This window comes from Anarrhichthys ocellatus, unplaced genomic scaffold (genome assembly GCF_004355925.1).
Source record: "Anarrhichthys ocellatus isolate YVR2014 unplaced genomic scaffold, GSC_Weel_1.0 scaffold6, whole genome shotgun sequence".
NCBI classification, from domain to species: Eukaryota; Metazoa; Chordata; class Actinopteri; order Perciformes; family Anarhichadidae; genus Anarrhichthys; species Anarrhichthys ocellatus.
In genome coordinates this window covers 14,536,424-14,562,355 of record NW_022280036.1, presented here as the reverse complement: position 1 = coordinate 14,562,355, position 25,932 = coordinate 14,536,424, and the positions used below count along the sequence as shown (strand labels likewise).

The window sequence follows — 25,932 nt, the reverse complement described above, 5'->3', positions numbered from 1 at the left end:
TCTTCTATAGTCGACACTTTCAACAGTTGTTTATATCTAGTCTTTTTACGCCCTGATGGGCCTCACATGAAAAGAGCTCAGCGAGGTAATTTGTGAACAGCGTTCTCGGTCTACACACATAAACATATACAAAACTAACAGTAGGGCAATGAGTTGTGCTAAAGGTGCAATAAACAGCTGTCACATCAGCTGTAGGAACATGTCAAAATTGCACTTAATGGAAGAAAAGTGTTTTTTTTTTGTTTTTTTTAGATACGTACAAATAGTAAAATGAAGTATTTTTAGAAACTAGAGTTCACCTCTTGTATGGAAATCATTATTTAATCCTGTGGTATAGGACTGTTATATCAGAATCTAAACTGAAACAGTAGCTTGAAACAACAAAAAGCCATTAAATACTAACAACTTCCCACAAGAAAATGGCCAGTGTGTTGTCGTACACGACTACTTGTTATGGATTGCATTTCATTTGAAAGTATTTGAACACGTCCTTCTTGGTTTGGATCTCTCTCAGGCCGTCTGTTTGGGGCGGGAGGAGAGCAGCCCTTTATTGGCTCCACATTGTCAAGTGCCTTCCCTCTGGTCAGCCACCCAGCCTTCGGAGCCCTCTACACTGCCGGAGCAGGCAGGCCCGAGTTCGGAGGTCTGGGTTCCCTGGGCATGTCAGCTGCTCTGGCAGCCCACCCCCAGCTAGGAGCTCTCTCTGGTAAGACGAAAGAGTTTTGAGTTTTGGGTTCAATAGACTAAATGGGAATGGATCATTAATTCTCCTCTCCTCTCCTCTCCTCTCCTCTCCTCTCCTCTCCTCTCCTCTCCTGTCCTCCCCCCCTCCCGTCCAACAGAGTGGTGGCGAGCCGCTGAGGCCCATGGACGGGGAGCTGCTGCCTTTCTCCCCTCTTTCATCACTTTCCCTCCCTTCTTCAGCCCTCACATTCAGCCCAACCACAGCGCCAGTCCTGTTCAGATCAGGATGCCCGGCAAGAATAGCCATGCCCCACCTAAAGGTACAGCCCTCCCCTGAAGACCCATTCATTTGATCCTCACAGTTACATTGCGAACACAGAAAATTGGTTATTGTAATAGACATAGCAGGAGAGAAGCAGGGGACAAAGGAGCATTTCAATTTGTTTCAAATGAAACATCAACATATCCTTATAGTAATATTAAGTGTTAAATGAGTGTTGAAGTATGTGAATTAATCTGTTACTTTTCTAAGAGTCATTTCTTTGTCCCTCCTCTCCAACCAACTCTGTCTTCTTCTTCCACCACCTAAATCCACTTTGTCCTATGATGAAATTTCCCCTTTTCAAGACAGATTTAATGACTTTCAGCGCTCACTTAGTGATTCTGTCAACACCCCCTCCCCCCCGTGTTCCCTCTCGTAATCTCTGTTTCTTGCACTCTTTTAATTTCACAGTATCTTTTAATTTATCTTTTATTATGTAAACCAGTCATGTTGGACTTGTGCCTTGCGCAGCCAGCATGTTTGATGAGATACATGTATAAATCAATATTTTTATTAGCCTTGTTCCATTCTGCAGTTAGTTCCAGATATTTCATTATCCCGCGCAGCAAAGTTCTCTGGAAGAGATGGAGCTGATTATTAATACGGCAGATCTGATTTGTGTTTCCAGGGGTGAATGGGGCAGTAAATGGCAGCGGGGTCTATCTTCCCACCGCACAATCAGGGAGCTTTTCTGCGAGTCCGGCTCCTGTCCAGGCATCAAGCAAGCCAACCAAAAATTCAGATCCTTCTAACAGTCACCGCAGCAGCCCTCAGAGCAATCCAGCAGAGTTGGCGGACAAGCCGATCCCCAAAACTAAAGAGAAGGTCAGTACTGAGACTTCGTTCATCCCTCAGTTTTAAAAAGACGTGACACATGAAATGCACAAGTAATGCATTGTATACAGTGTGGCTGATTCTTGCTTCTTTTTTTTTTCTCTCTCTCTCAACTCAGAAGCCACGGAAGAAGCCAGCAGACACTTGTGTGGCAAGCAACAGTGAGTCAGGCACTTCCTCAGACAGCTCAAGTGACGGGTCCCTCAGCAGTGATCTGGAAGACCTGGCGGAGGATGACGAAGACGACGATGATGATGACGAGGATGACGACGAGGAGGACAAGCAGAGTGAATTATCAGACTCTGAGAAGCGGTCAAAGAAGAAAACAAAGGTAAAGCAGATAATCTAGAGTTAAAGTATTTTTTTGGTAAACTTGAAAAATGGAGACAAAGGAATCTGTTTTTTTTTGCGATTGCAAAGCAGGAAGCCAGCTAAATAGCGCCCAAAATGTTGAATGAATTCAACATACCTAGAAGCTATGTTTTAACAGTTCTTTTTTTCATTTCCTCCCCAGGTTTTGATACCAAGCACTGGAACTACAAAGACGAACAGACCACTCTCTGGGGAACCCCATGACAAGAAAGACACCAAGTCCCAGAAGGTCTCCTCTAACCCCCCAAACCCTGTGCCCTTCCCCTGCTCTGCCTCCCCTCCGGCCTTGTCCCAAACCTCGCCGCTGGCCCTGCACAGCTCCAGGTCCCGGACAGAGGGGCCACAGCAACACTTCAGTGTGATCCAGTCCACTGGCCTGGCTGCCAACTCAAAGCCCCTGGCACTCCTCTCTCAGCCCCGCAGGGAGTTCTCACCGTCTTCCTCCCCCATCGCCCTCACCACGTCTCCGAAGGCCCTCTCCAGCACTGCCTCTCCCAAACCTCCCAAACTGCTGCCCTCCTCCTCCCCCCAGCACCTGCCCCTCTCCCTCTGCTCCTCCCCTAAGCCTCTCTCCTTGCCCTCTCCACCTTGCTTGACTCTCCCGCTGCCTACCTCCCCAAAACCCTTTGGTTCGACCTCATCTGTAAGAAGCTCCCAGAAGTCCTCGCTGAAGCCTCCTCGGCGCGCTGTTCCTGGCTCTGCCAAATCCAACAAAAGGAAACAGCTGGAAGCTTCACTTGCGCAGATCAGTGAGTTCAGGCTTAAACAGGTAAGCCACCCTGATAACAGCAGTTGAATACTTATTTTTTTATATATCCATATATATATCCATATCCACGCAAATGAGACACATTATTTCAGTCAGCTTTAGTGAGCAAAGTTATTCCTATCAACTTGACAGCAATGAATTCATCCACTGGAGCTTAGTGTGCGGTTGGATTTCTCTGTTTTTCTTCATCAATACCACTCCACTACCAGCACCTCTTTTAATCTGCTGGCCATTTACCACATGTGTTTCACACGGCATCCAAGCAAGCAACATCTGTAGACAATCACAGAACTGCTGCTGGTGAGGCTGCACACTCAATTTAAAAAATATAATCATTGGCTGTTGCAATGTCCCATTCATATGAGGCTGGGATTTTGTATCATGTTTTAAAGGGCCTCTTTAAAATTGTAACACGGCCCCGAGCACAACTGTAGTTGGACATCAGAGAGAATCTGTGTTTTGTACAGTTGATTTAGGAGGCAGTGCTTGTTTGAGTAAACTGTTGGACATAGAAAAACAACTAGACATCTAAGATATTTGAATGTCTCTATTTATACATGCACATGACAGTCCTGAGTTCCTGTGGATAAGTGAATGTCTTGTTGTTGTCTACTGTAGTTAATAACTATATTTGTACAGCTGGGTAATTGCTATTGTGTAATAGACACTAGGAATGTTTAAAACATGCACTCTGCAACCATTTATCATCGACACACTCCAGCCCTCAAGTAAATGCTAAGTCCCTAACACAAGGTAATGTGGTATCTTCACAACTGAATGAAGTTTTTACTTTAGATTGTGTAATGTCCTGAACCGGTTTATTTATTTGGTTCGCATCTTCTAACATCGTATATATCTTGTATCAAGATCTAGCTTATTAAGCTTTCTGATCTTCGTATTCATTTTGTGTGTTTTAACAGCTTTTGACTGATTAACTGTGGTTACACAGTGATTGCTCTACTGCTGCAGAGTTTAGCCTGTTGATGAAGTGGTTAATGATTTTAGTTTCGTCCCCATTCTGAAGCACACTTTGTGTCTGCACACATGCTACTGTATTATTCACGTTTTTCATCGGTTCAGATGGTATACAAATTGACTTTTTTTTTTTTGCCTTGACGACACAAATTCCCTTTCTTCAGATGAAATATGAATGGCACCACAGTAATCAATAAGCTAAACCTTTTAAGATCAGCTTATTCTGTGAAAATCATTTCCCCTTTCCTGTTTTACCAGTATAGAGAAGTTTACAACGAGCTAAATTCCCCCTGTGGTTTCAGCACTGTTACTGTATTTCATGGTCTGTGAAATTGATTTGTTTCACTTCATATCACATCCAGTTGAAAGTGCAACATTAAAGTCTAACCTGCCTTTGCTTAAACACAGATTGAACCAAACTTGTCATCAGTGTAAAAAAAAGGCAAACATGCCCAGCTGCATGATGATGATAATGATGACGGAGCTTTAGAGAGATACTCAGAGTCTCTTTTTGTGAACTTGGTCGCGTACAATGCCTTTGGTTATTGCATTTATGTTCTTTTTGTTTCCCAGAAAAGGGCTTAGACACAGTTAACTGTACCAGTGTTCAGCATTGTAGTTTTGTCACCTGCTCAAACAATCAACAGCGATGCAAACTGACAGCTTGGGCAACTCCACTTTGTCCCGTTTCTTTTCCAATTTTTTTTCCCTAACCTTTCTTTGTTCCTCCCGTTCTGCCTTTCCCTCTCCCTCCCTCCCTCCCGCTGAATCCCTGCCTCTCCTTGTTCTCTCCCTCTTTCCTCCTCTGTTCCCAGACTCTCATGTCCCAAGGGCAGACATTCCCAGCTGAGCTAAAGAAGCAGCAGCAAGGTCCAAACAAGTCTCCCAAGAGGACGTCTCTGTCTTCTTCGCCGTTGCCTCCTCCACCCCAGAACAATCACTCCAACCTCTTCCTCTCGAGTGCCCTGCTGGGGCTCCCCGAACCCCACCACCCAAATGGAGTCATCCAAAGCATCACTCAGGACGCACCTTTGGCCCTCATCACCAAACCTCGCAAAGACTCCGCCTCTCAAGGCAAGTCCCCTCAGTGCGACTCCGATGCCGGGTCGATGCCTGTCAATCTGAGCACAGGGGCGAGCAGGACCCAAACAACTGCCCAGGCTGGGCCTCTGTCACAGCCCTCCACTACCTCACCCCATGCTACAGGCCATGGATCCAGAAAGAACAAGACCCCTAAGGGTAAGGCCCAGACACCCGGACTGGGACAGGGACAGGGACAGGGACAGGCAGACCATTTAGCTGCCTGGAAGGGCTTTTCTCAGAACCATCTGGTACAGTCTCTAGTAGATTTGTTTCGTGGAGGAGAGCCCGGGATCGGGATTCCTGGAGTTAGTATCCCTGGAGTTGGAATTCCCGGAGTGGGGATCCCTGGGACATGTAACCCCACAGCCGGTCTCCCGGCTAACAAGGAATCTGACGACTCGGGAGATGACGATGATGACGAGGATGACGACCTTGAGGAGGAGGAGGAGGATGAAGAGGACTCAGATGATAGTTTGTCAGGTATGTAACTTCTATAAACAGGAGCAAAAGTAACTTTCACAGTTTAACAATCAATCAACGATCATTAAGATATTCACATTAATGCTGCAACTAACAATCGTTTTATTTATCATATACTCTTCTGATCATTTTCTCAGTTAGTCAATTAATTATCAGGTCTATGAAATGTCAAAAGTGTGAAAAAGGGACATCACAATTTGTCAAAGTCCAAGGCGATGTCATTGAATTGTTGGCTTTGTCCAAACAACAGTCCAAAACCTAAAAACGTTTAGTTTACTATCACATAAGACAAAGAAAAGCCACACACCCTCCCAGCTGAGAGGCTGGAACTACACAATGTTCTGGATTTTTTCCTGAAAAACAACTGAATGGATCCTTACCCACTTTGCTCTGGACTCCCATTTCAGAGTCTGACAGCAACTCAGACAACGACGTCTCTGGGAAGAAAGTGAAGGAGTTAAAGCTGCTGCCATCTGGGTCATCCAAAAAGGAGATGACTCCTCGCAGGCTAACCAAAGGCCCAGAACTACTGAACACCTCAACCAACCACACCGCCACCAGCTGCTCCCCCCTCAACCTACAGGTCATCAAGACTCCCACCATTGTCACCAGCTCCAGTGCCTTGGCCTATCACAGCTCTCCAGGCTCTTCCTCCTACAGCCTAGCCTCTCCATTAGGTAACGTGTTGATGAAGGATGGTTTTATTAGGGTCTCATATGAGGGAAAAAAAAGGGTTGAAAATAAAGCTTTGGTTGTGATGTGTTGCAGAAGAGAATGACGTGAGGGATTTAAGAAGTTACGTGTTAATTAAAGTAAAAGAGTTAATTGGGTGACGTCTGTTGCTACTCCTGTCCTTTCACTGTCTTATTGTGAAAAGCAGATATTTAATTTAATCTCCCAGGCATATACAGCACCACAAAAACAGCAGAGGCCCTGCTTTGTTAACAAGGCCTCTGCTCTTGAATAACGTCATAACCCATCATCCTCAGATGAAAAGGGATTGTTGCCTGCTTTTCGGCAGGCAGGAAGAAGGCGGTTGGTTGCCACGGCCTAACCGGAGCTCTCAGGTCCTGTAGGGGCATGCCTAAGAGCCCTGACAACTGGTTTGGCACAGCAACAGGATTAACGTCTGCCTTCTTTCAATGCAGAGAGGTTACCCAGATCAGAGAAAATTAGACAAGTGTAGCTTGCCGGGAATAATCCAAGTAGATTTTCCAGTCTTTCCTCGTCTGTAATTAATTTTCTTTTCTCCTATGCCTTTCTTAAATGGACACTGTTCGTCAGACATTACCACGCGATGTAAAACCCCTCCTGTGTTCATGCATATCAGGGCTTGGCATTTTAGTTTTATGATTTGAAAATGCCAGTCTGGAGAATTGAGCGTGTATTTAACTTCTGTGGTCACATAAGACTGGTAAATGCGGTTTTGAAAGGCCAGTACAGTGCGCATACACGTGCATGTTCTTGGTTACCTGCCAGGTGCGATTACTGGTGAGTTCAGGCACTTCGATTTGCTGCTACTGCATGTGTGTGAGGTCTCCGGCCGTAGGTTGTGCTGACAAATTGATGGTTGATCTCTTGTCTCTCCACAGGCTTAGGGAAGAGGAAGAGGGTGACGGATGAGAAGGAGTTAATGATACCTCTGGAGTTGGGGTATGTACAAGAGGCTGAGAGAGAGAGAGAGACACCTATCATGGAAGCGATTCACTTTTCAGAGTGCTCACATCCGTGCTTGCTCACAAATGTACGACACACCGTTTGTCTGAAGGACCGTGTTATTGCTTCCTTCTTAAAAAAAAAACAGGTGGCGGAGAGAAACAAGAATCAAGTCACTGGCCGGGCGGTCACAGGGCGAGGTGGCCTACTACGCCCCGTGTGGCAAGAAACTAAGGCAGTACCCAGATGTGATGAAGGTACCACGGCCTCGCCGCGATGTGTAGTCTGCACCCGTGATACGGAAGCAAATGTTACGAGGCGTACAGATGAGCAGTTCGGGATTGAAGTGGGAGTCAATGTGGGCGGCATGGTTTGTGATTTCTTACGGAGGGATATTTTTTGCTAATACTTGCAAACACTGCTCATCCACATCGCTCAAACACATGCTTCTGTATCAGGATTTGTTGTCTATGCTACCGCTCCAGCTGCACTCCACCCCCACCCTGCTGTCTGTGACCCCAATAGTGTGAGATGATATTCTTAGATTCACTTCTTCTGCCACTTTTTTTTTCACCTCTCCTTCCCCAATCTCCCCCCCCCCCCCCAACCCCCCCCACCCAAAAAAAAGATTAATGGTTAGTGTTGGGATGCACAGCTTTGGCCCCATTTGTACGGTACATTATAGTCTATAATCTTCTTTGTTTGCTTCATCAGAAGCTCAACTACGCTAATCGTCTTTGAGCCGAGTAGCGCACAGAGAAAAATGTGTACTCAGTAACATTCACTCACTGCTAGTCAGTCAGTTGGCAGTAAAAAGCCTAGCATGGCCACAGATAAATAATAAAGGGCCTGAATTGTGCACCCCAAGGTCAGAACCGTTTTTCTCTCCTGAGAGCTTTTGCTCTTTTTTTGTCCCCTGGCTTTTATAATGATTAGTAGCACTGCACAGATGCACACTGCAACCCTTAGACTTCCTCCAATGTAGTGCTTCCCCGATGCTTTTCAATGTCGCTAATTTCACCATTTTTTTTTCTGCCTAAACCAACGCCATTATTATTTTCTCTTCTGTAGTATCTATCCAGAAATGGAATAAGTGGCATCACGCGCGATAATTTTAGCTTCAGTGCAAAGATAAGGGTTGGTGACTTCTATGAAGCCAGAGAAGGACCCCAGGTGACTGCCTTTCATCTCTCTTTCTCTCTCTTCGTGATCCCTGTTCATCTTTTCATCTAGCGGCAGGCAAAGCATCATGCAGCAGTCGCTGTCAGGGCATGAATAGGAATCAACCAAAACCCTCAGTAGTCCTAGTTCATAGACCTCTCACTGTGCATGGATAAATGCAGTAATCAGCTGACATTACTTCCACAGGTGACCAATGCTATTTGCCATGTTATGTGTGGCACGTGTTACAAAGATATAAAATCAGAAAAATGGATGTGTGTATTATTGGAAGCAGGATAGAGAAAATGCATAAAGTGCTGAGGGGCCAGAGAAACACCAGATAGAAGAGGACAGATCAGTAAATGTGTACTTCTTAGTTAATGCATTGTTTTGCCAGCTTTTACTGTGTGTTATAGAAAATGTAATGCTATTTTATTTAATTCATTTATCTCACATAAAATCATGAATTGTTAACATATCGTTCACCTCTCCGCACCCCGCCCAATCTCTCCATCGCCACATGTTCTCTCTCTCTAGGGTTTACAGTGGAGCCTGTTGAAGGAAGAGGAGGTCATTCCACGCATTTTGGCGATGGAAGGTCGTAGGGGTCGCGCCGGTAGTTCAGACCGCCAGTTAGCGGGCGAAGGAGGTGGCAAAGGCTCCCGACGGAGGAAGGGCCGGCCCCCTAACGTGGGCGATCCGCTGGTGCCCGAGGGCCCCAGTCCCAGTGAGGTCAAACTCCTGCGCAAACTAGAGGCTCAAGGTTAGCACAGGAAATGAGCCCTGAAATATGTTTGTCACAAGTGTGTGTGTGTGTCATTAATCAACCAGCCGTTGAGGAGGTTAAGGAAGGGGTTAATGTTTTAAAGTCATTTTTTTATTGTTTGTTAGATCCACCTACTTCATATGCAGTAAACCACATACTTTTCAAGATGAATTGGCTTTGTTATCATGTCTTTTTTGATGTCGCTAGGCTTTTCTTTGGCTTTGATAACAACATAACTGCATATGCTGTTATTACAAAGTAAAACCTTTTCTACTCTGGCACCAGAACTGTCTGGTAGTCAGTTCCACCCTCGTAAAAACATTTTAATCTTTTTGTCTGTTTAAATGTTAATAGACACATTTCATAAATATATGTTAATCCTTTCAGGGAAAATTGGTTTTGAGTATCTGTCCCTAATTTTGTCCAAATTTCACAAAAAGCCAAAGAATTATCTCAGTCAAATGTGCAAGGTCAGGCTGCAGTAGTATTTAGGTATTCTCTTGAAATGTTCACACGGACAATGTCTTTCTTCACCCTCTGTGCAGAAATAGCCCGACAGGCCACCCAGATGAAACTGATGAGAAAACTGGAAAAGCAGGCACTGGCGCGTGCAGCCAAAGAAGCTCGGAAACAGCAAGGTAGACCCAGGTTTCTTTTTTTGCTCAGTGCTGTAAGGATGATAGTGGTGGTTTTACGGTTGGTCAGTTGGTCACCACGTAATAAGCATACAAACGAGCAGGGCCTCTGGGGACACGGGTACGACTGTACCTGCAACCTTTGCTTGTATGTATGTTCATGTTTATTTTCATCACTTTAAAGCACAAGCTTTCATCTTTTTTTTCTGCTCTAATCTTTTTTGCTGCCATGCTGTAAACATTATGCTTATATATGAATTCCTACATACGATGTAATTCTGTGTGTTCTGATTATTACTGCATGGCAGTTGACTTTTTTTCAATAATGTCACCTCTTTGAAACATTTGAGGTAGTTCACATTTTACGTCAGTTAACGATTGCATTGAAAATAAGAATTTTGAATATAAAATGTAGTTTATGGTCTTACATTTATATTTTTTAATATGGTGTATTTATTTAAGGAAGTATACATGACTGACTTCTTTTTTAAATTACCATTTAAAATAATTTGAGCGTGGCCCCCGCAGCATTAGTACCTGGCTCTAGTGTTTGAGAGCCACTGTGTGCCTATGGATGGTTAAACTCATCTTTCTGCTTTCTATTATGCACCTTACTGTTGGAAGTTAGTCTCTCATACCTGAAAGGGACTTCAACATGTTACATGCTACTCTATTCTTTTTTTAAATGTTTGTCATTGTATTAATGAGTGTGTCTGCATGTTTTGATTTTGTTTGGTGTGACTGACTCATCTTAGTTGTGATCTCTTGTGTAAAATGCATCTTGATCCCAGTGCGACCGCCTGAATAAATATATCTTAACAACTGTAAGTCTCTCAGATATGAATACAGCCGGTTGCCCAGCTTTGTAGGTCATTTTTGCGGACACTAACATAACACTGACTTTGACTTCTTGAAGCTATCATGGCGGCGGATGAGAGGCGGAAGCAGAAAGAGCAGATCAAGATCCTCAAGCAGCAGGTTGGTGTGCTTTACGTGTGTGCTGACAAATCTTTTTCCTCCCTTTCTCCTTATCTAAGTGTCCTGACACACGTAGTCCCCGTGTGCACCGCAAGAAGTGCTGAATGGTTATTTTGTGACGCTTTAAAGCTCGCTTTTAAATTACCATCATTACTTTTCTTATTGCTGTGTCTTTGGAACAGAGTGGTTGGGAAGTGATTTCATCTGAGGATGTTTTTTTTAATGTCTAACATATTAAGAGATTATGTTGTGTTTTTTTTTTTTTTTGTTGGTTTCACAGGAAAAGATCAAGCGTATTCAGCAGATTCGGATGGAGAAGGAAGTCAGGGCGCAGCACATTTTGGAGGTACAGAATCTGATCCAACAGCACCTCTGATTAAGCAGAACATTCCTGGATAGCTCCAGCCCCTCAGTCTATAGTGTTTTAATCTTCCTAAAGCTCATTACTGAACAGCAGCATGCATTGGAGGGAGTTGCGTCTTCTTAGGCATAATTCCACATGGAACTAATGCTAAATTGGTCTTGGTTGACGGCTGTTGAATATTAAAATGGCTGTTGCTGCCTCTTCAGCCCTTATTTAAATTGGACAGAAAATACTTTTTTTCTTCAGACAACAGTAACAGTTTAGCATAAGTGGGTCGAGAGAAAAAAAAAAAAAGGTGCTGTTTTCCACACACACATGCAAAGATGCATCCACATCCGCACGCACACACACACATATGCAGGCGCACACAATTATACCGTAGGAGCTTCAAAGTGTTTTAGGAGGACTAAATCAATTTTCAGTTGACACGGTTGACAAGCCACTCTTAACGGGAGGCTTCAACATTTTTACAATTAGGTGTTAAAGAGATACATTATTCATTCGCTGTGTTTTACAAATTTGACTGGCATTCAGGAGCTTAAAATCTTTGCTCAAACCAGAAAACTGCCAACAATCAGTTAAAGTGCAGCAAAGCCCTCACCCAAGACTGATTGATATGTGTCTGTCTCTGTGATTCTTGACCTCAATCTGTATTCATAGGCCAAACGGAAAAAGAAGGAAGAAGTCGCCAATGCCAAAATATTGGAGGCTGAAAAACGGATAAAGGTGTGTTTGCACTTTTTAAAATAAATCCCTTGAAACAGATGCATCCACCGTTTTTTGATCAAAACCCACATTAATTAGATTATTTCACACGCACCATGATGTGGGCTCTTATCCACCTTCGAAGTAGCTGGCAATATAATTAGAGCGGCCCTTTGAAAGGGGCTGAAATTCCATCAGTCTGTAGTGATTTTCATGATATTGGCACAATGGAAGCATATTGATTTTTCCCTCATCTTCTCTTTCTTGCCTTCAAGGAGAAAGAGTTGAGGAGACAGCAGGCGGAGATCCTCAAACACCAGGTAGGCATTCACTCCAACTTGCTCTGCCTCTTGAACGTAATAGTTACTGCTGAATAAAACCATTTATCTCAGACTTCACTTGAATAGAAATTTGACAGGTGTGTGTGTGCGCGAGAGTGTACGTGTGTCTGAGTGTATTTGTGCATCTATGTGCATTTAAATACGAGGCATGTGTGAGTATATATGTAAATGTACTTAATTACCAAACATCCATTTAATGAAAGCCGACAGTATTTCTCTTCATTAAACGCCATGCTTTGTGGTATTGGATATTATTTCTGTTCCGTAATATTTTGCCAACTCTCTCTGCCAGGAGTTGGAGAGGCATAGACTAGATATGGTATGGGTATGTTTATTTTTGTACATCTAACACCTGCATCGTGTAACTGGTTGTGTTATGGTTGTCATAGCAATGCATTAAGTGTAGCACTGGCTGCTGTCATACTACATTCTTCTGCATGGCTTTCCAGCAAAACCAACAAAAGAGAAAAAGAGTCAGTATGCTGCCTCCATCTGCTCGTCCTGAGGGACAACTGACCCTGTCACGGTGGCCAGGCAGCTTCTGTCCCCCTCCCCCATCCTCCCCCTCCTACTCAGAATGCATTGCAAAGGCTGCCAGCCAATCCACACTCACTGTCTCAAAGTGCACTCGAGGAGTTTCCATCCATCACATACATTGTCTAACCGTTGTATTGGAGTAGCCCGTGTTACCCCATGAGTGCTTGACGATTTCGGCCCAGACATTGAGCTTGTGTGTGTTCGTCCGTGCATCTGTTCTGCAGTCCACAGAGTGCTGGACTTTAACCTGCCCCATCCCAGCCTCTCTGTCATTCACTGTTCCTGTACTCCGCACAAATAATGAAAACAGCTACCGAGAATCATTTTGTCTTTATGGTGGAGATACTTCCCGGCAGATTCCCCCCCCCCGCCCGAGTTCGGTGAGGGTGCGGCACAACCTTCGCTTGCTAATAGACCAGATCAATTGTTAAACAACAATATAGTTAATTCCACCACGGGGACAATAATGATTCTGTGTAGTATTTTATTTTGCCCTGGCTGTCCTGCTTGTTCTCACTCATACATAGTCACAGCTGAATCTAAAGGTCTGCCTATCTGTTTCATAGTGGACTCTTGAGCCGATTGTTGCTTTAACCCCTTGTACCTTCCCTCAGAGCAAACTGAGATACATGATATAATCCTGGTATTTACGGTTGTCAGACGCAATTGCATTGCTTTTGATTCGCTGTAGCTTGTTATCATAATACCCCTCAACATATTCATTGTGTTTGATGAAGTGGAAAGCTCGAAAAAGCTGAATGCCACAGTCTCTATGTCCTTTTTGAAGTTCTCCATTTGTAGATAAATCAAACCAATAAGGACACAGAAATACGGTAGCAGAGTGCTTGGCATCTAGCCTGTTTTGTTTATCACAACGACAAAACAATCCTCACAAACTAGCCCATTTCAGTCACTATGTGCTGGAAATGTCCTTGGCAAGCCCTAATAGTGGCAATTGTGTGTTTCTGGTGGATCACAGAGGGAATGACAGCCTGATACGGTGGAGCGGGAAACCTAAAGAGATCAAATAAAATGATAGTCAGTGATTCCTGTGCCCTTTTGCAGTAGACTGTGTATCATGCACCAAAGAACAACATAGATGTCTCATCCTCGGCAGTCACATACTGTGCTAATACTTACGCTGCCAAAACCACTGAGGTGGAACAGTCTGGAGCTGGTTTTTACCATCTATTCCTATTTGTCGTCCCCCTGGCCAAATATTATGACAACGATGTGTCAAAAAAAAACAAAAAAAAAAAACACATTAACACTACCTCATGTAATATAATTTATGATGTTGATCATGCCAATGTGGCATGTCTGAAGACTTCTGGCAACCAGCGTTTTGTTGCTTTTGTTGTGTCAGCTTTAGTTTAGAGGCGCCGCCACCGATTCCAGCTGCTTCTCTTTTTTGAGCCTGTCATCACATCTACTTTGTACCGCATCTCTGTGTTGCTTTTTGGTTGTCATCGTATTACTGTACTCTTCACTTATGCTTCCACCATACATGTGAAGCATCGTTTTGTGTCTGTTCCAAGTACGATGCCTCTATTTGAATTTAGCGCATTGCAATTTTGCAATAATGCATACTAAATTTAGTTGACCTTGAGTGCTGCATGTGCAATGTGTGCTTGTTAATGTGCCTGTGTTTCTGCCACTCTAGGAGAGGGAGAGGAGGAGGCAACATGTAATGCTGATGAAGGCGGTTGAGGCTCGCAAGAAAGCAGAGGTAGCCCACATGCACACAAACAGTCCACTCCATAAAAAGAGCCTAAGTCATTATTCCCCGGATGGATTCCTGCGTTCTCTCCTTTTTGAGCGCTCTTTCCCTCCATTCATTTTTTTTTTTTCTCCACACTTTCCAAGTCAAAAGATTCTGGCCCTCAAGCACTTTACTTTTGAATGCACAGCAGCATTAGGCTGAATTCTAATACTGCTCAGCAAAGTCAAGTAAACCTTCCTGTCTGTTTTCACACACACACATGCATACACAATAATGCACACGCACGCTGTGCTTCCTTAATGCTCTCTTGAATTTTGGACTCTCCAGGAGCGTGAGCGCTTGCGGCAGGAGAAAAGGGATGAGAAGCGCCTGAACAAAGAGCGTAAACTGGAGCAACGGAGGCTAGAGCTGGAGATAGCGAGGGAGCTGAGGAAGCCAAATGAAGACATGTGTCTGTCTGATCACAAGGTAGTTACGAAAGAAGCTCATCCGCTCAGCGCTGTGGATGTAAAGTTGATCACTCAAAGAAAAACAGATACATAGTGCATACATACTTTGATGTACTGGATATTGACAGTTTTTCTCAATAAGGTGCTGTTATACATTGAATTAGGGCAGGAGGGGGCACAGTCACAAAATTTGTGTCAGCTATATTATTATTATTATTAATATTAATATTATTATTATTATTATTATTATTATTAGCAATATTATTATTATTAGCAATAGCAGTAGTATTAGTACTAAATAGTAAGTTTAACGTTTTCTTGATGGTCAGTACTTACAATAAGACCACATGGTAGTGAGCATTTTTATGTGTGGAGGTGTGTGCCCCCAAGTGGTGAAATGAGAGTACTACATAATGTAGACAATAAGCCGTCATCACTGTAAATTGCAAAGCACCATCTTGATAACAGTCAACAGGTGTGAGATGTAATGACAGCTTTACTCCCATTTTCCCTCAGCTATTTAAATCACAATTTTATATAGTCCAAATTGGATTTAATGTCTCTCACAGTGACACATACAGCACCAATCCTTTACCTACTTTCCTTTGCGCAGCCTCTCCCTGAGTTCTCCCGGATTCCTGGACTCATCCTACCAGGACGCGCCGTGTCTGACTGCCTGATGCTGATGCAGTTCCTGCGAGGCTTCGGGAAGGTTTTGGGCCTTGATTTGAATGCGGATGTGCCCACCCTGGGCATGCTGCAGGAGGGCTTGCTCAATGTCGGGGACAGCATGGGCCACGTCCAGGACCTTCTGGTCAAACTGCTTTCTATGGCAGTGTGTGATCCTGGTTTGCCGCCTGGACAAAAGGTGAGCTAGTTCAAAGTTCATTAAGTGGTACTTATGTGCAATTTTGAACCACTGAAACCAGCTTGAGAATTAAACCCAAGACAGATTGCTCTATCCAGTAGTTCAGTTCACATATATTGTTTTGCATGCCAAACGTATGACATGTAACATTAGTTTAGGGGTTTATTTTAGTTGTAGCGTTTAAGTACTTATTAATGCATCATAAATAAATACAAATGAATTAAATCAACTTACAGTCATCAAGGAAGTGTTCATTAACTTGACCTCTTTGGCGTTCTCTCCTTCTCTATCAGACAAAAACGATGCTGGGGGACCACCTGACCAACGTTGGCATCAACAGGGATAATGTGTCTGAGGTGCTACAGATGTACATGGGAGCGCATTGTGCCAATACAGAGCTGGCCCCTTTGGCCCTCAGTCTGAAGACCAAGGCCTTCCAGGCCCACACGCCTTCCCAGAAGGCCTCAATCCTGGGCTTCCTGGCTAATGAGCTGGCCTGCAGCAGAGCTGTTATCAGGTATGAGAAGCAGCTGAGACTGTCCAACTGAGCCCTGTACTTGTTTTCTTAATATACTCTGCATTAGTGTCACATTGTTGAATGGTTATAAAGTTCTGAACAATACTTCCTCTACCTTTGGATTCACATAGTAAAAAATAAAAAAATAGAAATCCAACACTGCATTTCACCAAGCTCTCACTAAAAGAATATTCATTCACCATGTTCTCTACATGCTCTTATTGTGCTTAACACTCAAGTTATTCATTAGCCAATAATGGCGTGTTTTATTGATGCAGTGGAAAAAAGCTTAATAAAGCGGCAGTAGGGAGCAGTAATAGTCTTTTTGATTGTAAGGGAATTATGCAAGTTAATAATTTGTGCTCCGGGATACCAGCTTATTGAGCTTTTATCTATTATTAAATATATTTCTCACTACTTTCTGAGAATACTAAAAACATGGACGTACTTAGGCAAAAATGTAACTTGACAGAATTATGTTTCCTCTTCCCAGTGAGATTGACAAGAGCCTGGATCAGATGGCGAACATGAGGAAGGACAAGATCATTATGGAGGGAAAACTGAAGAAGTACGTTTTCTTTGATCCTAAAATAATAATGCCTTGATTCTCTGTCCACCATCACGCTGAACCTGACTCTGTTTATAAAGGTTGAGGACCATTCATGCCAAACGCACCGGGAGGAGGGAGGCCAGTATGGGTGTTGAAGAGAACCAGTCCATTGGCACTCCGTCCTCTGCCGTCAAACGCAAGAGGAAACTGGGTGGAGACAGCGACGATGACGATGAAGAGGATGACGACAGTGATGACCAGGCAGAGGACGAGGACGACGAGGAGGAAGAAGAAATGAAGAAGGTTAAAAAAGTGGAGACATATGATGAGGTGAAAAAAAAAGGGGAAAACGATCGATCCGTTATCAAAACTGACCTTTGAGGGTTGCTCACAGACACTGACTGTGTTTGTTTTGTCCTGTCAGGATGAAGTTGACCAAGCCACCAGTCTGGAGGAGCTGGAGAAGCAGATAGAGAAATTAGCCAAGGTATGTTCTTATAAGGCATCCGAAAAGGAATGCACGGTTGGTTGACACTGATAATGTGTGATTGTGTGATTAAAAATGACACACGCAGTGAGATAAAAAAAGAAGTCTCTTTGAGAAGCAACTAAGAAAAGATAAACCACAGAAATGTTGAACACTATTGCTGTTTTTTTTGCTTTCCCATAATCATTGTTCATGGTTATGCAGCACTTCACTGTATGTTGCCATGAAGATGTCTTCAATTACAATTTAATACAATACATAAGAGGTAACACCACAAACATCCTACACTCAAATAATAGATCAGATTAGGGAAAATAATAAAAACGCTACAACCTCTAAATGCTTTAATATACAGTGTGTATTGAAACAAACTATGTGTTTTGTACATATTATGAACATGTACGCTGACAGAAGGCTATTTCCTAATGAAGGCAATAATTAGCTTAATAAATTATCTCATTAGCATAGTATGTAATGCTCAATATATCACAGTGATTACGAAAGGACACGAGGTAGCATGCGTGTCTTTTGTTTTCCATGCATATATCAAAACAATGGACCGAAAATCACAGAGTATGTTTTGTACATTTGCAGCAACATCATCAGACCAGAAGAAAGCTGTTTGAAATATCCCATTCTCTGCGCTCCATGATGTATGGCCAGGACCGTTACCGCCGCCGGTACTGGGTACTTCCCCACTGTGGAGGGGTCTTCATTGAAGCCATGGAGAGTGGAGAAGGTAGTTACAGTACAATGCACGCCAAGTGTGATGAATTCCCATGTTAAGATGCTTCAATTTGCTCGTCTGATTGCATAGCACATTTTATGCACACTCAGTCTGGAAAATAAAAATCATCAGATTTGATGTTGCAGGAAGAGGAGGGGAGAAATGTTGCGAAAACATCTGTTTAGCTGCATGTTCAGCTGTTTTTGGAAATGTAAAATATGCTGAGGATACTTTACTTTATCTAATCCTCAATGACTAAAACTATAATAATCTAACACAACTCTACTTTTCTCCCAAAAGCAAGTGGAGAATTGTTGTGATTTCAACCACGGTAGTTGTGTTTTCAGCCACATTAACAGTGCGCTCTCCCTGCAGCTCCAGAGGAACTGGAGGAGGAGCGACAGAGGAGGAGGAGAGCGGCAGAGGAGGTCAAAGTCAAAGAGGAACCTCAGGAGATCGAGCTGCAGAAGGAGAAACCCACCAGCCTCGATGGGCAGAGCATTCAAACGCGAGGTTTGGAGCACGAGAAAGAGGAGGAAAAAGAGCATGAGGGGACAAAAAACGCCCTGTTCTACCAGCAGCCAGGCTGTGTATCCAAACTGTGCACATTCCGGGACGTCGGCAAAGAAACCTTGATGGCAGAGGACAAGGAGAGTCCCCATGTGAGACAAAACGGCACGAGCCCCTTGGGCACTCCTGTTGCCACAACCACGGGAACATCCTCCTCCCCCACTCGCAATACCTCTGAGCCAGCAGTAGCAACAACCCCCTCCATGGTGACCAATAATGACACGACAAGCATCCCTCCCCCAGCCTCGACCTCTTTATCTGTCCCCTGCCTGCCAGCCCCGCGTGAAAGCTCAGGGAACACTCCTCCAACCTCCTTCCCAGCTCCATCTCCGTACCTCTCATTCCAAGCCAGCGACCAGCTGCTCAGAGTCCTGACAGAGAGGAGTGGACACTGGTTCAGTCTGCTCCCTCGCAACCCCTGTGACCTCACTTCCATCACCACGCCTCCTCCCGGAGCACCCCGTGTGTCTCCCCAGGCATCCTCCACCCCAGCCAGGCCCAGATCCCCACCTCAGTCCCCTGCCCAGCCTCTCACCCCTTCTGCTGCCTCAGCCTCTGCCAGCCCGCTCCACCCAGCTGGCCTCCTCAGCTACCCACTATCAGCCATGCAGGTGAGGCTGCTGGCCTGACACAAATAGAGATAGCTGTGTCCTGCGCAGTTGTTTCTGCCATGGAGAAGATCACCCTCACCCTTATGTTTTTCCTCTTTTCTCCCCAGGTGAAGTCAGCTGCTTCATTGCTAGGAGTGTCTTTCGGAAGCTGGCCCTGTGGCATGATAAGTCCCAGCCTGCCTCTGTGCAGCAGCCCCAATCCCATGCTAGGTCACTCTCTGGAGGGCAACACAGCAGCGAGTGTCTCCAGCAAGAGCGAATCCCCTTTACCTTGCATCGAGAAAACCTCATCCATGCCCTCTCCTGCCCTGGAGATGCCCAAATCCCTGGACCACGCCACACCTCGGCCTATTCCAGAGGGTGAGTGACCCAAAAGCATTGAGAGATATTAAAGTTGAGGCTGTAATCCCCCCCCTAACCCCCGTTTTCTTAATTGAGGAGAATTCACTTGCCTGAAATACTTTCACTTGCCTGAATAATCTCAGATAATTGGGTTAGGGAATGTTCTGCTCCACTGTACGCAATTACATTTGGGTATACCATAGCTGAATGAAGCACCTTTTTACTGTGATGTATGTTCTTTGCCTTGTAGTTTTACGTGCCTGTTTGTGCTCATTGTCTCAGAGAATCTGACAGGGTGGTGGCGGGTGTCTGACATCGAGCAGCTGAGGGCTTTAGTCAGTGCCCTCCACAGCCGGGGCATGAGAGAGAAAGGCCTCCAGAGGCAAATGCAGAAATACACAGAGATCATCCCCCAGGTTTGCACCAAACACAGAGACGGTAAGTGCTTCAACACTGCCTTTAATCCCAGTACATAGCATACATGTATATATGTACCAGTGAGATTATTTTTTACAGCAATAGTTAGAGATGTGTTGTGCTGATGTTCAAACATAGAGGCATGCCCTTGATGATCACTGAATACACTGCAAACACTGTATTATTTATGACCGAGCCACATGAATATCCGCGGATGTTTGGCGTCACACTGCTCATGTGTTTACCCGCAACGGCGAGCGTGTTTGTGTGCGCATTCACGGCTGACTAATGTCTCTCGTGTCGTCCATCTAGTGGCCATGATCGAGCTGCGCGAGCTGGAGGAGAGCCAGGTCAGTGTGGAGTCCGTGCGGGGCTGGTGCGTTGAGGAGCAGGCGATGGAGATGGACATTGCCGTGCTGCAGCAGGTGGAGGAGCTGGAGAGGAAGGTCACCGCAGCCAGCCTGCAGGTCAAGGTAAAACCCTAACTTAACCCAGCACATTTAGTAAGTGGTGTCAGAAACGTGTTTTAACATGTGGAGTGGTGTGATCAGAGGCCTGATCTCCTCTCCCAGGGATGGACATTTCCAGACCCTCAATCTGAGCGAGAGGACCTGGTGTATTACGAGCACAAGCCCCCCACCAAATCAACGCCAGGGTCTGCCAACGCGGGAGACAAGGACTCCAAGGAGCACCCGGAGGAACGTGGGGAGAAGGGCAGGGTGATGCGTCACATGGACAACCCGCTGGACATAGCAGTGACACGTCTGGCTGAATTGGAGCGCAACATCGAGAGAAGGTACCTGAGGAGCCCCTTAGGTACCACCATTCAGATCAGGCTGGATAATGTGGGTACGGTCACTGTCCCTGCTCCTGCCCCATCCACTAGTGCTGACAGGGAAGGGTAGGTCATTTCTCCAACCAAAGCTCCCCACTCTCCCACTAAGACACTTTTCCTCTCTCTGTGTGTGCTTTATGTTTCCCATACTACTCAAACAGTGAGGGTCTTTGCTGCTTTTCACAGCAGATTTCCGTGGTGGCTTGTTGCATTTCCGTTTGTTTCTTTGGTCTTGTGCAGTTTCTTGGGTGGGGTGGGGGTCTCCACTCAGTATTATTTTCTGGTACAGGTATTGTTTACTGGCTTGTTTCTTTTCTGCAATCATCCGCATGGTGTTGTGCATCAGTAACCTTGGTTATGGGCAACTGTACAGTTTACACTCTCACGGGTTTTCACTCTTTCTGCATGAAGTTGCCCTTAACATAACAAATTGGTGTGTACCTCTCCTTGGCGCCCTACACCCCCTCCCCAAATCCTCATGCCTGTCTCTGCACAGCTGGAGCTCTTTATGGTCTGCTGTGTTGTTGGCGGCTGGCTCAACTGATACAGTTTACTGCCTATTGTGTGTGTGTGTGTGTGTGTAAATACGCCCACATATTCACGTATACGTGCGCCTTTCTGTGCCTCATCATTTCTCATTATCTTCTCTTAGCAGCGAGGAGGAGGTGGCCCATGGTATGAAGGTGTGGAGGAAGGCTCTGACAGAAGTGCGTAGCGCTGCCCAGTTGGCCATGTGTATCCAGCAACTGCAGAAGTCTATCGCCTGGGAGAGGTCCATCATGAAAGTGGTGAGCAGCATATTTCCACCCCACTAATTAAAAACAAGCTCTATTCAGAGGGGGTACGCTTGGTTTTGAATGGATGCACTTGTTTTTTTTGTTCAGTACTGTCAGATGTGCAGGAAGGGAGATAACGAGGACCTCCTCCTGCTGTGTGACGGCTGTGACAAAGGCTGCCACACGTACTGTCACAAACCCAAGATCACCAGTATCCCGGAGGGAGACTGGTACTGCCCGGCCTGCATATCCAAGGTATCAAGGCCATTTATAACGCAATGTCATCTCGCTACAGTTGATCACTTGTAGAGGAAATCCTAGCCAGGTTTTTGAACATGTGTTCCTTTCACACCTTCCTCTGTAAATCTTGAATTTTAGGAAAATATCCACAACACATACAGCATTTGCAAATGTTGGTATTTGACAGCAAAAACAGATATTTTTGTATTTAAACCTGTCGATGGATGATATTTTGCCTCAGTGCTCACTTAAAATCATACCATATTTATGCTCAAAGTATTTGGGGGGCTTTATGCATTCATTTGAAAGTGGACAATAGAGAGGTGAGAGTAAATAGTGGGAGAGAGAGAGAAAACAACATGCAACAAAGGTCCCCAGCCTTCAAAACAACTGCAGCGGTTATACATTTCCTGTTTTGTTACGTTTACCTTGAACTTTTATTGTCTGCAGAGTGGATTTGGCAATCATCCCATTGAGTGACAATAAAACTCTCCAATTCATAAAATTCAGAGAAATAACATTTTATTGAAAGCTTATCATGATGTTGTTTTATTTAGATGTGGTCATGGAAGAAACTAACATTGGTGGTCTAAGAGATGACAAACTGAACTAATAGTTTAGAAAAGGCCAAAATGAACATGATAAATCGGTCAGTGGACACTATAGTTTTAGTTTTCATTGCACCAGACTTCAAAGAATGCATTGTTTACTCTGCAGGCAAGTGGCCCATCGACCAAAAACAGAAAACCTCCAAGCAAACCAGCAGCATCAAGCGGAGGAGGTGCTAAAAAAGGTGGAGAGGGGAAGAAGAACGGGAAGCAGGCAGGCAACGGAGAAGTAGCGGAGGACGACCCGGCCGGCGCCAGCGGCACGCCCAAGAAAGGAGCAAAAGACACCAGCAGGAAGAGGAAAACAGAGGAGAGCTCACCTGCTCTGCCAGCAGCCAATCAGGAGAGCCCTGTGTGTGTGAAGAGAGCCAAGACGGCTAAAGACAACAACAGGGACCTGGGATTATGCAGGTATGTGCCCCTGGCTTGTTCAAACTCGTCTTTCTATTGAATCCTTCACTTACCTATCTCCTTCTCCTAAACACTTTTACAGTTGCTGCCATCTACTGTAGGACAGTATCAAGAGGTTGTTTTCTCTTAATCAGTAAATAAGATTCCTCTGTGGTTTAACCCCTTTAAATGTAAGGTCCTCTTGTAACAAATCCAATTTAGCCTTTTCTATTATCATATTAAAAGTTGTATTTTTTCAGCACAAAGGAATTTTTATTTCGTGATGGTTGGTATTGGCTTATAAAAACACACATTACTAAAGACCTTACATCAAACTTTAAACATCCCCTAATTATTTATTTTGTGTCAGCTTGGGGGCAACAGAAACAAGCTGCAAACACAAAACTGACATTATCAAAAGAAGAAGGGGGTCCAAGAGGCCATTAATAATATTGATTATAACCGATTTAAAGGACCAGTGTGTAGGATTCAGGGTGATTTGTTGGCACAAATGGAAAATATTAGTCATAACTATGTTCACATTAGTGCATAATGACCAGAAACGTCCGCCGTGTTACACAGCCATGTTTCTACAGTAGCCCATAACTGACAAACCAAACACTCTAGAGGGGGCCTTTACGTTCACGTTTCACGTCTTTACGTTACTATGCACGGTTATTCAGTTGGTTGCAATCTGCAACCTCACCACTAGATACCACTAAATCCTACACACTGCTCCTTTCAAGGAAGAAAACATTCTAAAGTTCACAGTGGAAGAAAGCTCCTCAGTGTGATACCCACAGCTTTTTCCCTGTGTCTAACCATATGCGTGTATATGTGTCTGTGTTTGTGTGTTCAACAGGGTGCTCCTTGCTGAGTTGGAGCGGCATCAGGATGCATGGCCTTTTCTCACACCCGTCAACCTGAAGTCGGTCCCCGGCTACAGGAAGGTCGTCAAGAAATCGATGGACTTCTCCACCATACGTGAGAAGCTTGTGAGCAGCCAGTAAGTTCCCACCGCCTCTGTTTGTTCTTTGTTCACCGAAAGCTTTCAGGACATTTGTACAGAATTTAAAGAAGTCAGCCTGGTGTTTTGTCAGAAAACAAGTTTTAGTTACACCACAGTATGTGATCTCAACTCAAGACTTTCCTCTTTTTTTTATTTATTTCAGGTATCAAAACCTTGAGACCTTCATCATTGATGTCAACTTGGTCTTTGATAACTGCGAAAAATTCAATGAAGACAATTCCGACATTGGTCGAGCTGGTCATAACATGAGGAAGTTCTTTGAGAAGCGCTGGACTGAGCTTCTGAAACAAACAAACTAAAAGGTCTGTTCAGATTCTCTCCATAAACCCATTCAACTTTTCATACCGGAGCACCAGGTTTTACGTGTTTTTATTTTTCTGATGGAGAATGTGGCTTTGCAGGATGGAAGAAGTCAAATCCGTAATAAGGAACCCATGGTGTGCATAAGATAAGATGTCACCTATGGGGAGACAAAAAAAAAAAAAAAAAAGTCGTTACATGAGGTGCGCTGGATTTTATTACAACAGGGATAAAAGCCCCAAAGAGTCCCATAGAAATGGGGTGTCGTAGTGCAATACCATTCCCTGTCTCAGAACACTGCACTGAATTAATCCTCAACTGTCACTGGTGTGTCTGCGCTAGAAGACTTTCCACTACTTGTAAATAGTCTTTTGTTATTTAATCGTATTATAGTGAATGTATTTAATTTTGTAATAATTATTTATGAATCAAGGTCCACTTCATTTTCTATGAAAAGGAAGAATCAGCTGAACTGCTTTGAATTAAAAAAGGAATGTGTCTTTGTGTTATAATTTTTCTCCCAAATATTAAACAAAGCCAAGAAAAAAAAAAAACCTGTTTACACTGTTCAGTGCTTTGGGGCATCAGAGGACTGTATTCATTTGTTCAAACTGTAAAACTGCATTTATTTACAGAAACAGCAGACGGACAGTTAGACAATGGTGATTCATGTGTATATACTGTTTATTAATGTCAATATTATGTCTTGTTTGGAACGATGTGTAAAAATTGTTTAAGAATATTAAGATATTGTTTATGCCTTAGAATGATTGTAGCATTCTATTTTAGTGAACGTGATGAAAACATTATCATAAATATTGTTTGTACAGTATATACATATCCTCTGCAAACACTGTGGTATCCTTAATCTTGGTAGTGCCTACCCTTCCAACAGGGGCATGTAGGGGATGTTATTGTTTTTTAGTTTTCATTCTTATGACAACATCAGTTTTTTATTAAATATGATTTCAATCCAACAAGGCCTCCAAAGTTGGACAGTGACACAGAAATCATTCCTCACCATAGCAGAAAAAAAAGGAACAACAAGCATTCAGTTATGCTTCCATGATGCATTTCCTCGTAATCTGCCACAATACAGAGGACCTAAGGCCATTTGTAACCACTGTGTTGAACCTTGCTGTGTGTTGTGGCCTGATGGAGGCAGCTAGATTTTTTTGTACCCAAGTCAAGAGTACTTGAAGTTACTTTATTTAAGATATTGTGGAATAAAAGTATCATTCTTTTGTAGGAGCTTTATTTTTCACTAGTGTGTGGCACGGACCTATTAAAAGGATGTTTTTCAACGTAAATGACTTCAACTTGTTTTATTTCAATTCTATCCTGCAGAATGTTTTTTGGCAAAAGCCATTGTGTTAGATGTGTGAATTAATCCCTTATATTCTTTATAGAGGCTGAACAGTTTGGAGAAAGTTCATTTACTACCTTACTAACAAATACCTCAGTCATGCAATGCTATCAAAAACATAAAAACCTCATCAAGATCTTGTGCTCGATCAGTCTGACAAATTCTGGTGGCAATAACAAAAAATGCATAAAGTAAGTTGTGGAAGAAGTGTTTAGATAATTTAAACTAGCAATACCACACTGGGCAATTCTCCATTACAGGTTAAAGTCCTGCATATGTAGTTTTAGTTCACATAGAGGGAAACCGATTGGAAAGAAAATCTACTTTTCACTCAGAATGGCCCTTGTCTGTGTCATATTTAATGCATTAACATGCATTTTAATGTTGTAGCTTGTTGAGGTGGAGCTAACTCTAACTACTTTATATACTCGTATTTTGTCTATAGCTGTTTACCGGTCTTAACC

The 25,932-nt window shown here is 43.8% G+C and overlaps 1 protein-coding gene across 22 annotated transcripts in view; it reads left to right on the top strand.

Annotated features, from left to right (window-relative positions):
• The window catches only part of baz2ba (bromodomain adjacent to zinc finger domain, 2Ba), a 63,617-nt gene extending 38,205 nt beyond the window's left edge, over positions 1–25,412 (top strand). The window contains exons 4-38 of one of the 22 annotated variants that reach the window (XM_031846928.1): positions 515–706; positions 843–1,004; positions 1,635–1,831; positions 1,959–2,171; positions 2,355–2,981; positions 4,772–5,519; positions 5,927–6,196; positions 7,112–7,172; positions 7,324–7,432; positions 8,247–8,348; positions 8,874–9,099; positions 9,648–9,740; positions 10,654–10,715; positions 10,996–11,061; positions 11,740–11,805; positions 12,060–12,104; positions 12,418–12,444; positions 14,326–14,391; positions 14,713–14,853; positions 15,448–15,702; positions 15,996–16,219; positions 16,713–16,787; positions 16,868–17,099; positions 17,194–17,256; positions 17,851–17,995; positions 18,359–19,164; positions 19,272–19,524; positions 19,789–19,944; positions 20,236–20,396; positions 20,496–20,719; positions 21,411–21,546; positions 21,643–21,789; positions 22,492–22,793; positions 23,635–23,778; positions 23,945–25,412. In XM_031846928.1, coding sequence (XP_031702788.1) covers positions 515–706; positions 843–1,004; positions 1,635–1,831; positions 1,959–2,171; positions 2,355–2,981; positions 4,772–5,519; positions 5,927–6,196; positions 7,112–7,172; positions 7,324–7,432; positions 8,247–8,348; positions 8,874–9,099; positions 9,648–9,740; positions 10,654–10,715; positions 10,996–11,061; positions 11,740–11,805; positions 12,060–12,104; positions 12,418–12,444; positions 14,326–14,391; positions 14,713–14,853; positions 15,448–15,702; positions 15,996–16,219; positions 16,713–16,787; positions 16,868–17,099; positions 17,194–17,256; positions 17,851–17,995; positions 18,359–19,164; positions 19,272–19,524; positions 19,789–19,944; positions 20,236–20,396; positions 20,496–20,719; positions 21,411–21,546; positions 21,643–21,789; positions 22,492–22,793; positions 23,635–23,778; positions 23,945–24,101 — 6,953 coding nt within the window. In that variant the 3' untranslated portion in view covers positions 24,102–25,412. Of the gene's footprint in view, positions 1–514; positions 707–842; positions 1,005–1,634; positions 1,832–1,958; positions 2,172–2,354; positions 2,982–4,771; positions 5,520–5,926; positions 6,197–7,111; positions 7,173–7,323; positions 7,433–8,246; positions 8,349–8,873; positions 9,100–9,647; positions 9,741–10,653; positions 10,716–10,983; positions 11,062–11,739; positions 11,806–12,059; positions 12,105–12,417; positions 12,451–14,325; positions 14,392–14,712; positions 14,854–15,447; positions 15,703–15,995; positions 16,220–16,712; positions 16,788–16,867; positions 17,100–17,193; positions 17,257–17,850; positions 17,996–18,358; positions 19,165–19,271; positions 19,525–19,788; positions 19,945–20,235; positions 20,397–20,474; positions 20,825–21,410; positions 21,547–21,642; positions 21,790–22,491; positions 22,794–23,634; positions 23,779–23,944 lie in introns of all 22 variants that reach the window. The other 21 variants (XM_031846925.1, XM_031846911.1, XM_031846929.1 and 18 more) reach the window with 21 other exon arrangements.
• The last annotated feature ends 520 nt before the right edge of the window (positions 25,413–25,932 follow it).